We start from the raw sequence: 13,097 nt of genomic DNA, 5'->3' as shown, positions 1-13,097 counted from the left end.
TGGGGTGGTATCCGGGACTATGATGTTGTGGCCATTTTGGAGACATGGTTAGAGCAGGGACAGGAATGGTTGTTGCCAGTTCCAGGGTTTAGATGTTTCAGTAAGAACAGAGAAGATGGTAAAAGAGGGGGAGGTGTGGCATTGTTGGTCAAGGACAATATTACAGTTGCAGAAAGGATGTTTGGGGACTCGTCAACTGAGGCAGTATGGGCTGAGGTAAGAAACAGGAAAGGAGAGGTCACCCGGTTGGGAGTTTTCTAAAGGCCTCTGAATAGTTCCAGAGATGTACAGGAAAGGATAGCAAAGATGATTCTCGGTAGGAGTGAGAGAGACAGGGTAGTTTCATGGGGGACTTCAGCTTTCCAAATGTTGACTGGGAACACTATATTACGAGTACTATAGTGTGCAGGAGGGCTTCCTGACACAGTATGTAGACAGGCCAACAAGGGGCGAAGCCAGATTAGATTTGGCACTGGGTAATGAGCCCGGCCAGGTGTTAGACTTGGAAGTAGGTAAGCACTTTGGTGATAGCGATCACAATTCTGTTATGTTTACTTTAGTGATAGAAAGGGGTAAATGTATACCACTGGGCAAGAGTTACAGCTGGGGGAAAGGTAATTACGACGCGATTAGGCAAGATTTAGAAAGCATAGGATGGGGAAAGAAATTGCAGGGGACGGGCACATTAGAAATGTGGAGCTTATTCAAGGAAAAGCTCCTTTGTGTCCTAGATAAGTATGTACCTGTCAGGCAGGGAGGAAGCTGTCGAGCGCAGGAGCCGTGGTTTATGAAGAAAGTGAATCTCTGGTCAAGAGGAAGAAGAAGGCTTATGTTAGGATGAGATGTGAAGACTCAGTTAGAGCGCTTGAGGGTTACAAGGTAGCCAGGAAAGACCTAAATAGAGAGCTCAGAAAAGCCAGGAGGAGACATGAGAAGTTGTTGGCAGATAGGATAAGGTAAACACTAAGACTTTCTATGGATACTTAAGGAATTAAAGAATGACGAGAGTAAGAATAGGGCCAATCAAGGATAGTAGTGGGAAGTTGTGTGTGAAGTCAGAGGAGATAGGGGAAGCACTAAATGAATATTTTTCGACAGTATTCACTCTAGAAAATGACAGTGTTGTCGAGGAGAATACTGAGATCCATGCTACTAGACAAGGTGGGATTGAGGTTCACAAGGAAGAGGTATTAGAAATCCTGCAGAGTGTGAAAATAGATAAGTCCCCTGGGCCGGATGGGATTTATCCTAGGATCCTGTGGGAAGCCAGGGAGGAGACTGCCGAGCCTTTGGCATTGATCTTTAAATCATCATTGTCTACAGGAATAGTGCCAGAAGACTTGGGGATTGCAAATGTGGTTCCCCTGTTCAAGAAGGGGAGTAGAGACAACCCTGGTAATTATAGACCAGTGAGCCTTACTTCAGTTGTTGGTAAAGTGTTGGAAAAGATTATAAGAGATAGGATTTATAATCATCTAGAAAAGAATAATTTGACTAGGGATAATCAGCACAGTTTTGTGAAGGGTAGGTCGTGCCTCACAAACCTTATTGAGTTCTTTGAGAAGGTGACCAAACAGGTAGATGAGAGTAAACCGGTTGATGTGTGTATATGGATTTCAGCAAGGCATTCGATAAGGTTCCCCACAGTAGGCTATTGTACAAATTGCGGAGGAATGGGATTATGGGAGATATAGCAGTTTGGATCAGTAATTGGCTTGCTGAAAGAAGACAGAGGGTGGTGGTTGATGGGAAATGTTCATCCTGGAGTCCAGTTACCAGTGGTGTACCGCAAGGGTCGGTGTTGGGTCCACTGCTGTTCGTCATTTTTATAAACGATCTGGATGAGAGCGTAGAAAGGTGGGTTAGTAACTTTGCAGATGACACAAAATCGTTGCAGTTGCGGATAGTGACAAAGGATGTTGTAGGTTGCAGAGAGAGATAGATAAGATGCAGAGCTGGGCTAAGAGGTGGCAAATGGAGCTTAATGCAGACAAGTGTGAGGTGATTCACTTTGGTCGGTGTAACCGGAATGCAAAGTACTGGGCTAATGGTAAGATTCTTGGTGGTGTAGATGAGCAGAGAGATCTCGGTGTCCAGGTACACAGATCCTTGAAAGTTGCCACCCAGGTTGACAGGGTTGTTAAGAAGGCATAGAGTGTTTTAGCTTTTATTAATAGAGGGATCAAGTTCCGGAACCATGAGATTATGCTGCAGCTGTACAAAACTCTGGTGCGGCCGCACTTGGAGTATTGTGTACAGTTCTGGTCACTGCATTATAAGTAGGATGTGGAAGCTTTGGAAAGGGTGCAGAGGAGATTTACTAGGATGTTGCCTGGTGTGGAGGGAGGGTCTTACGAGGAAAGGCTGAGGGACTTAAGGCTGTTTTCTTTGGAGAGAAGAAGGTTGAGAGGTGACGTAATAGAGACATTATAAGATAATCAGAGGGTTAGATAGGGTGGACAGGGAGAGCCTTTTTCCAAGAATGGTGACGGCGAGCATGAGGGGGCATAGCTTTAAGTTGAGGGGTGATAGGTATAGGACAGATGTCAGGGGTAGTTTTTTTACTCAGAGTAGTAAGGGTAAGGCGTGCTTTGACTGCAACGGTAGTAGATTCGCCAACTTTAAGTGCATTTAAGTCATCATTGGACAGGCGTATGGACGTACATGGAAAAGTGTAGGTTAGATGGGCTTCAGATTGGTATGACAGGTCGGTGCAACATCGAGGGCCAAAGGGCCTTACTGCACTGTAATGTTCTATGTTCTAGCACAGAGACAGGCCCTTTGGCCCAACCTGGTCCATGTTGACCAAACTGTGAGACATGATTTCCCACGCACAAAGCCATATTGACTACCCCTAATCAGTCCTTGCCTTTCCAAATACATGTACATCCTGTCCCTCAGGATTCCCTCCAACACTTGCCCACCACCAACGTTAGGCTCACGGGTCTATAATTCCCTGGTTCCTCCTTACCACCCTTCTTAAACAGTGGCACGACGTGAGCCAACATCCAGTCGTCTGGCACCTCACCTGTGACTATCGATGATACCTCATAATCCAATGCTGTATATACCTTGATATCCAGGGTTTGATGGTCCTACCCTTTTTCTCTATTGGAACATGTGGGCCCTGTACTCTCCATATTTGCTTCTGCAAATCCAGGTGCAGTACGTTTTCGGCGCATTTACTCCTTCAAACAGTTCCAGTAAACTGGTTAAATGTGATGTCTGTTTTACAAAACCAAGCTGACCTATCTTGATTACCTTGAGTATCTCTAAGTGTGCATCTGTAATCTGGTCAATTCTAACACTTTACTCTCAACAGACATCAAGCTAATTGGCCTGTGGTTTCCATCTTCTGCTTCCCTCTCTTTTTGAATGGAGGTTATATTTGCTACTTCACATAAAAATGAAAAATGCTGTTTCAGATTTTGAGCACCTGCGGAATTTGATCCTTGTTGTTTAATGTGTGCTTTATATAAACTTTCTTTTCAGCCTTCCTCACTGGCAGGATTGCCACGAGCTCTGGAGTAAAAAGCGCCGACGACAGAAACAAGCAGGAATCGTTGAAGATCCGCCTTTGCAAAAAACCGCACGTAAAGAAACCGTGATCACCACTGATGACAGTAGGAACAGCACACCACAGACTGTTCCACTGGGACAGAGTAAACCACAGAGCAGCATCACAGATGTGGGCGGTGAGTCTATCTGAGTGAAAATGACCACGGCTGTGGGTCAGATTATTCAGAATATATAGGAGATGAGGGTATCTATTTCTGGGAGTATATGATTAATGTTTGAAAGGTTTTGTATTCAGTCAGATCGACCACCTGTCATACCAACAGCTGTTTTGCATGTGGATCTGTCCCTATCATCTGTACAGTGTTCTTAGGGAACAATTGGCAAGATTTCTCTGGAACTGCTGCACATACAATACTAGCTAATGCTCCATTGATTGCATCATAGTTCCAGGACAAGTTGATATTGAGGGTATTTAGTGACAAAACTTTTGTACTGCTTTTAGCACCTACTGCTCCTCCAATAGCATAATGGAAACAATTTTGAAAATGTTTTCTCGTTAGCTTATGTTATGCTTGTTACCCCTGCAGGTTCTTTTCACCTTTAGTAAAGTTACTAGTCAATATCCTGTGGTGTTTCATGCAGAGGAATGTAACCATACATCATAATCAGGTGAAGCAAAACTAGGGAGTGAGGAGATAATTGGAACAAAACACGTGATGAAAATCAATTCTCATTTTGAAGTCATATCTTCTTCATTGTTAATGAAAGCAGATAGATTGAGAAAGGGGGAAGAGCAACAAGACCGGTTTTGAAGAAGGACTGGAATTGAAATGTTAACTTTATTTTCTTTCCACAGATGCTGCCTGACCTGCTGAGTTTCTCTTGCAATTTCAGTTCTTGTTTATAACAAGAGCTGGGTGGCCTTGTACACCAAGCATTGATAGTAAACATGCAGGTGCAACAGGTGGTAAAGAAGGCAAATGGTATGTTGGCCTTCATAGCAAAAGAATTTGAATACAGGAGCAGGGATGTCTTGCTGCAATTGTACATCGCCTTAGTGAGACTACACCTGGAATATTGTTTGCAGAGATGTTCTAGCTACGGTGGGAATACAACTGATTCCTGGCACTGCAGGACTAATGAATGAAGAAAGACTAAATTGGTTAGGACTATATTCACTGCACTTTGAAGAATGAAGAAAGATCTCCTAGAAATCTAAGCAATTCTAATAGGGTAGTTGCAAGATGAATGTTCCCAATGTCCTCTGGGTCTAGAACCAGGGATCACAGTCTAAGAATTTGGGGTAGGCCATTCAGGACTGAGGTGAGAAAAAAATTCTTAACCCCGAGTGGTGGGCCTGTGAAATTCACTCCCACAAAGTGTGGTTGAGTCCAAAACCTTGAATTTTTTCAAGAAGGAGTTAGATATGGTTTTTAGGGCTAAAGGGATCATAAGGTAAGGGGAGAAAGCAGGATCAGGGGACTGAGATGGATGGCCTACCCCTACTCTGAATTATTCTACATTTCTATGTTTCTAACTGATTTATCCTTAAATTATTTTCTAACATTATAAACTCCTACGCCCATATTTTTAACTGAATATGAACACGTATTGATGCCCTGTAGCATTGCTTTAGTTATTCCATTGACCATTTCCATCATAAACATGGGCTTGATAGATCAGATGCGTAGACTATACTAGATAAAGGGGAGCGTGTAGCGTATTAAGTTTAGGTTTCCAAAAATAATTTAGTATAGTGCCACGCAAAAAAGATAATACCTGAGATCAGGGCTGATGGAGTTGAGGGTATCTTTTGATATATTAACATGGAAAAAGGATTGGTTAAAACACAAGTATAAAAAGTAGAGGTGAACAGGGCAGTTCAAGTTAGCAAGCTCTAACTAATGGAGAGGCTCAAGTGTCAATGCTTGTGTTGGCCATCGATATTAATAACTTGGAAATTATTAATGATGAAAGCAAAGAGTAATTATCCAAATTTGCTAGAGGTACATAGCTAGGTGGGAATGTTAGCTGTGGGGAAGGCCCAAAGAGAATCAAAGAGATATGGACAGTTCAAATGAGAGAGTCATGGAGTCATAGTCATAGAGATGTACAGCATGGAAACAGACCCTTTGGTCCAACCCGTCCATGCCGACAAGATATCCCAACACAATCTAGTCCCACCTGCCAGCACCCAGCCCATATCCCTCCAAACCCTTCCTATTCATATATTCTTCCAAATGCCTCTTAAATGTTGCAATTATAACAGCCTCCACCACATTCTCTGGCAGCTCATTCCATACACGTACCACCCTTTGTTTGAAAAGGTTGCCCCGTAGGTCTCTTTTATATCTTTCCCCTCTCACCCTAAACCTATGCCTTCTGGTTCTGGACTCCCTGACCCCAGGGAAAAGACTTTGTCTATTTATCTTATCCATGCCCCTCATAATTTTGTAAACCTGTATAAGGTCGCCCCTCAGCCTCCGACGCTCCAGGGAAAACAATCCCAGTCTGTTCAACCTCTCCCTATAGCTCAAATTCTCCAACTCTGGCAACATCCTTGTAAATCTTTTCTGAACCCTATCAAGTTTCACAACATCTTTCCGATAGGAAGGAGACTAGAATTGCACGCAATATTCCAACAGTGGCCTAAACAATGTCCTGCAACATGACCTCCCAACTCCTGTACTCAATACTCTGACCAATAAATGAAAGCAAACCAAACGCCTTCTTCACTATCCTATCTACCTGCATCTCCACTTTCAAGGAGCTATGAACCTGCACTCCAAGGTCTCTTTGTTCAGCAACACTCCCTAGGACCTTACCATTAATTGTATAAGTCCTGCTAAGATTTGCTTTCCCAAAATGCAGCACCTTTCTTTTATCTGAATTAAACTCCATTTGCCACTTCTCAGCCCATTGGCCCATCTGGTCAAGATCCTGTTGTAATCTGAGGTAACCCTCTTCGTTGTCCACAACATCTGTAATTTTGGTGTCATCTGCAAACTTACTAACTGTACCTCTAATGCTCACATTCGAATCATTTATGTAAATGACAAAAACGTAGAGGGCCCAGCACCGATCCTTGTGGCACTCCACTGGTCACAGGTTTCCAGTCTGAAAAACAAACCTCCACCACCACCTTCTGTATTCTACCTTTGAGCCAGTTCTGTATCCAAATGGCTAGTTCTCCCTGTTTTCCATGAGATCTAACCTTGCTAACCAGTCTCCCGTGGGGAACCTTGTCGAACGCCTTACTGAAGTACATTTAAATCACATCTACCGCTCTGCCCTCATCAGTCCTCTTTGTTACTTCCTCAAAAAGCTCAATTAAGTTTGTGAAACACGATTTCCCATGCAGAAAGCCATGTTAACTATCCCTAATCAGTCCTTGCCTTTCCAAATACATGTACATCCTGTCCCTCAGGATTCCCTCCAACAACATGCCCACCATTGTTGTCAGGCTCACTGGTCTATAGTTCCCTGGCTTGTCCTTACAACCCTTCTTCAAACAGTGGCACAACGTTAGTCAACTTCTAGTCTTCCGGTACCTCACCTGTGACTATCGATGATACAAATATCTCAGCAAGAGGCTCAGCAATCACTTCTCTAGCTTCCCACAGAATTCTAGGGTACACCTGATCAGGTCCTGGGGATTTATCCACTTTTATGCATTTTCAGCACTTCCTCCTCTGTAATATAGACATTTTGCAAGATGTCACCATCTTGTCATAAGATGATTTATGTTTTTATTTTCTTTGGCACAGAATTTTCATGGAGGTAGAAATGTCTGATTAGTGTAATCCAGTTGAAAATCACTGACAGATGAGTTTTAGCTCATGCACTCACTTATGTTGAGACGATTTTTATGCAGTTAATTCCTGCACCTGTATTCATTTCACAATATTGATTGTGATTCAGCAACCAAGGAACTAAGGCACTCAGTAATCAAAAAAACATTCTCACACTGTGCCTTACCATTTCACAACGTAACACAAGCTATGTACAAATGAGCATTGGGATTACATGACTCATTAATGGAGTCTGTTTGTCAGTTATTAATTACTCCTTAAAATGGGATTAACTGCAAAATCTATTGCACATTGTTAAACAGAATGCACCTTATTTTAAAACTGTAGGAGGTGATGGTAACAGTCTGGCAGATGTAACTACTTTTCAGTGAGAGTTTTGAATCTTTCACTTTGTTTTCTGTAGGCATCAGAGACGCTGCCCAACAGCTAAACCAGAATGAGTTAGCAGTGCTCCTCAACCTGCTGCAGACACAGACTAACCTCAGCCTCACCCAGCTGGCACAGGCACTGAACGTCAGTACTAACCCAGAGACACAGCAACAGTGGAATGTCCTTAGCCAATCACTGGTGGCTCTGGCTGAAGCCACCAGTCAGCAGCAGGATGCTCAGCTTCCCATAATCACCCAAAATACACCTCCCTCTGTACCATCCAACCAGCCTCCATCAACAGCAGCACCGGCTCCATCTGTAGCAACACCTTTACCACCAATATCAGCTCCCCTTCCGCAGGTCCTTGCTACCTTACCACAGGTGACATCCACCCAGCCATCTCAGTCCATATCTCAGGAGGCTGATTCCCAGAACGACACACAGAACTTGTTGACTGTTTTACTTAGTCAGCTGGTTAAATCTCAGGAACCCGCTACAGTGCCTGAAGAAAGTAATGGCATCAAAGCGAGTGATGGACCACAGCAGCTGCAAACTCCCATTATCGCTACTGACGCTGCAGGTAACTACCACTCTATATCAGTGTTTCTTGTTGCTTTGTTACTTCACAAATTATGTAACTCATCTTTCTCTGCTGGTTACTCTTGCTTGTAGAAAGGGCAGATAAGTGACAGATGAAATTTAATATAGAGTAGTAATTAATTTTGGTAGAAAGAATGTAGAGAGACAGTAGGAAGCAAAGGATATGGTCCTTGAGGGGGTTTAGGAACTGAGGCATCTAGGTGTATGCATAAATTATTAAAGGTGACATGACAGGTTGACAGAGTGTTCAGTATAGCAGATAGTGTCCTCTTACCTTTTATTAGTAAAGGTTACTAGACTTTAGGAAGGATATGAAGATGTTTGAGGATGCAGAAAAGATTTGTGAGAATGGTCCCAAGGAAAAGGAACTTCAGTTACATAGACAAGTTGAAGAGGTTAGGACAAAGAGGTATTCACAATCATGAGAGGTCTGGGCAAAATAATAAGAGAATAACAGTTTCCATTAGCGGAAGGATCAAGAACCAGCGGGTTCAGGTTAAGGTAATTAGTAAAAGAAAGAATGGCAACACAAGGAAAAAACTCTTTCATGCCGCAAGTGTTACAACCTGAACTTTACTACTAAGCGTGTGGTTGGAAGTAAGTATAGTCAAGGCATTCAGAAGAGAATGGGATGATTATTTGAAAAGGAAGAATGTGTGGGACTATAGGCTGAGGCAGGGGGATGAATTGACCTTTCAGAGGGCAGCACGTACACAGTAGGCCAAATAGCCACCTGGGTTGCCATTGTGATTGATGGCATATTCCACTATTACTCATAAATAGTCTGACGTATCAACCCATTGTAAGAGTAAACAACTGCATAGCTTGCACCCTTTCCTAATATCTAACTTATTCCATGTTTGTCACATTTCCTTATCAATGGTTTGATATCTATAAAGTTCAACAGTTGCTGCTATGGTTTAGCAGTAGCTGCACAAGATGTGAATTTAACTTTTGTATTTCTTCAGGGGATGTGGATTTTGTTGGCTGGGGGCAGTATTTATTGCAAATCACTAGCTGTCTTCAAGAAGGTTGGGAATTCTTGAACTGCTGAGGTCCGTTAAGTCTAAAAACCACCACAATGATATTAGGGAGGAGATCCAGCAATCAGTGATAAGCCAATAGTGGTGGTTCCAGTGTATTTCAGCTAAACAAGTAGAATATTCCTGCTTCAGTCTTTGGGCTGTTCTTAGTAATTTCAGTCACAGTGGGGAAGAGCACAGAGGAGAAATGCTCAGGGGTTTACACATGGAAGCAGCAAGTCATTCCAACCCAGTCTCTTCCACGAGCAGTATCCTGATCCCATGTTCCTACCGTGTTGCAACATGCTTTCATTTCCATCCCTTCAGCTATCTATTCATTCTGTTGACACTTCTGTATTAGTCACTCCAATGGCATGTTTCAGTCTCATAATCCTTTGTTTCTACTCTGTCCTAAGTCCTTCAAACTAACTTTGTATTTCTGCTCCCTTGCTCTAAATTTTCAATAAATGAATCATAATATCCCATAATGTCATACGATTAAATGCCTCCATCAAATCATGCTCTAATCCTGTCTTCTAATGACCAAGTCCCAGTTATTCAAGGCTTTCTTCATATTTATAACTCCTGCACCTGACAGCATCCTCTTTAATATACACTGATCTTCCTTTCTGTAGCATGGACCGAAAACTAAACAAAATCTAAAACTTTAGTCCTATGAGTTATATATATTTTCCATTATACCTCAACTTTCAGATGACTTGCCGTTGTCAATTCAGAATAGTTTCCATTATTTCCTTATGGCTTTATGCACTTCAGGTGGTGCTTTTAATATCCTCTGAGAACCTTCAACTTCACTGCTTCCAGGTCAGTGTAATCCCATTTTTAAGCATGAAGGGTTCCATTTCAATGTTTTAACACTGAATCTGATCTTCCAGTGCCTATTGCATTTTATCACTGTCCCTTTGCTCTGAAGATTGGCAAGTCAGGAGAGGCTTTAGTTTATCTCTGATGATTCAACAGTCAAACAGCCTAACATTATCCATGATTGAATCACGAGTGATGAGTTTTGGCTGGAGGGTGGATTGACCCAAGAAAGTAAATTACTGTTTAACTTTGGTGGTCGTCATTTCAGGACAGAGGCAAGGGTTTTTTTTCTCTCTGAAGTTGTCACTTTGGAGCTCACTGCCTCAGAAAGTGAGTGATGGCCATTGAAGTTTTAAGACCGGAGTTGATACAATCTTGTTAGACAGGGATCTAGGGTTAATGAGGGTAGATGGGAGTATGGAATTCAGAACACAAACTATTCAGCCATGATCTTATTGAATAGCAGAACAGGCTGGATGGGCCAAATGGCCTCCTCCTGCTCCTCCTCCTTCATATATCTGTAATGAGAGATGGTGAAGCAGGCCAATGAGAAGCATTAATGTAGCAGTAACCACTACCTTGTATTTTTTATGTAGATGGTGCTGCCCTCACTAAACTGGATATAAAAGTTCCTGGGCCGCCTCCTGCACTAAGTCAAACTCGAATTCTTCCTCCAGACCAGCGACCGCCAGAGCCACCTGGCCCCCCACCGACCTTGGGTGATACCGATTGTCGAATTAATCTTCGAGTGAGCCCCTCTACCAAGGACCCGAATGCAGGAGTGAAAGCTGCTTTGCTGCAGTTGCTTAACAAAGAGGACGCACAGGAGAATGACAGACTTAACAGAGTGCCAGAATACGGCAGCTCACATTTAGCTAACAGCTATGGTACAGACGGGTTCAGGAATAATGTCAGTACAAGTGACAGGAGAGACTCAGAAATGACTGGGCACACGCTACTGGACAGCAAATCTGCCATGTGTGCCAGCACTTCCAAACCGCTGACTCAATCCAGGACATTGTCCAGTTCACTGAGTGAGTTTGGAGAGTCCAGTACATACCAGGACATGGATGCAATGCAGTTTACAGCAGATCAGGATCACCGGTTTAACTTTACTAGAGTTACTTTACCACCTTTGGTAACTGGTACAGAAGGTAACAATAGCACAAGCATGCCTGCAGATGCCAAACCACCAAACTACAGCTACAGCAGCCCAATGCCAGGAAGTGCTGTGCCCAGCAGCACCATAACTGGACTGAGCTGGAATGCACCATCACGGGGCTCAGGGTATAACAGGGTACATGGCAGAATACCAACCAGAGGTGGCAGAGGAAGGGGTGTACCATACTAACATTGGGACTCGCCTTTAGTGCTGTGTTACTATCATGTCCGTGAAGAGAAGCGACTGTGATCACCTTTGACAGGGTTGAAGAAATCCACTTGCCCACATCCATTGCTGGCAGGGTGAGGACTGACCACAGGGGATGATGTGGCTCACAAGAAGCCATCTGCAGTGTGTGAACTGGAGGCCCTTTAGGGTGAGGAATCTTTCACTGTAACAATACACTGTTGGGGAGATTCCCCATGATCTATATAATCAATTTGCAAACATTTGAAGTCCTTGAAGACTATAGGACAATATTGAAAGGAAACTATAAGAGGGAACAATTCTCTAGCCATGTTGGCATGTCACGATGCAACAAAACGGGTTGTGGGAAGTCTGTGGAATTGCAATGGGCTTAAAGTAAAGCCCAAAGTATAATATGTAGAGTAATCCCTAAAATGGAAAGATTACTGACAAGCCTACTGTCAGAGAAGTACACTGGAATCTGCTTGGCAGACTGGCTTGTATCATCTGTTTATTATAAGAGTTTCAAAGCCCGGACCATTTCCTCCTCATTTCTCTGTACCTGAGCCTCAGTGGAAGCCACTTTATGTTGTGTTATTTTCTAAGTTACAAGCATCTCAGCAAAGCTGCAATTAAACCTGAACAATGTTCTCACCTGGCTTAAGGTGTGAATTCCTTTTGAGCAGATTCAGTCAATGACCCAAATGTTGCTGCACTTCCCTATCAGTGTGACTCAGTGCTGCTTTCGTTCTTTCTGATTGATCTCCATTCCTCTCATGGATTCAACTCCTGGTCCCATTATTGTTTTCCCTTAAGTTCTTTATTCATTTTTTTAAAAATATTTTACCATTTCACTTTCTGCTAAATTGCCACATAATCCTCAATGTTGTACTGAGAATTATCTTTCATTTCCAGTCTCTGTGCTTTCAAGCTGTGGGTTTTGTCTTGGACCATCTCTTGTGTGACTTGAATTGCATGAGCTGTCCATGGCCCCTAGGCACCAGCTCCCTGTGGGTAGCTTCTGCACAGAACGTCACTGGCTCTTGGTGACAGCAATGGGAAGTATGTGAGGATCTCCCTGGGACCTACACATTTAGAGTGATGTGGCATTTCCGTGCAGTAGCCACCCCTTTAATATCATCTGTCTGGGTGAGCTGCGCATCAAGACATGGTTTAGTTGCTACAGTAACAAATTATTGTTCTGAGGATGAGGTTACTGAATTTTTTTCAGCTTTTAGTAAATTTTACTTTAATAAAAAAAATAATAAATTCAGCTGCTGACTGATTCTCTTGGGGTACCTGTTGTATGCTTCTGTCGCAAAGAGCAAACTCTGCTGTGTCCATTCTCAATTCCTAAATTGTCATCAGCTAAAATCTCAGAAATATTGAGCAATTAACCTTTGGCATTGATTTTTTTAAAAAGAGGCAAAACCATTACTCACACTCTTGACCATCAAACAGAATCTTTGGGGCAGTCAGTCTGTGGTCTGGACTGGTAGGTGTGATCAGGCATTGTTAATCTGGGACGGTCAGTCTGGGCTAGGTTAGTCAGTCTGTGGTCTGGGATTGTCAGTGCGATCTGGAATGGTCAGTCTACAGTCT

At 42.9% G+C, this 13,097-nt stretch overlaps 1 protein-coding gene across 1 annotated transcript in view; it reads left to right on the top strand.

Moving 5' to 3' along the window:
- The window catches only part of cdk12 (cyclin dependent kinase 12), a 63,795-nt gene extending 51,086 nt beyond the window's left edge, over positions 1-12,709 (top strand). Inside the window, exons 12-14 of the mRNA XM_060848554.1 lie at positions 3,493-3,695; positions 7,735-8,280; positions 10,744-12,709. Coding sequence (XP_060704537.1) covers positions 3,493-3,695; positions 7,735-8,280; positions 10,744-11,498 — 1,504 coding nt within the window. The 3' untranslated portion in view covers positions 11,499-12,709. The remainder of the gene's footprint in view (positions 1-3,492; positions 3,696-7,734; positions 8,281-10,743) is intronic.
- Positions 12,710-13,097: the final 388 nt, after the last annotated feature.

This window comes from Hemiscyllium ocellatum, chromosome 32, assembly GCF_020745735.1.
Source record: "Hemiscyllium ocellatum isolate sHemOce1 chromosome 32, sHemOce1.pat.X.cur, whole genome shotgun sequence".
In the NCBI taxonomy this organism is placed as follows: domain Eukaryota; kingdom Metazoa; phylum Chordata; class Chondrichthyes; order Orectolobiformes; family Hemiscylliidae; genus Hemiscyllium; species Hemiscyllium ocellatum.
The sequence above is the reverse complement of the archived record's forward strand: the minus strand, read 5'-3'. Positions and strand labels throughout refer to the sequence as shown.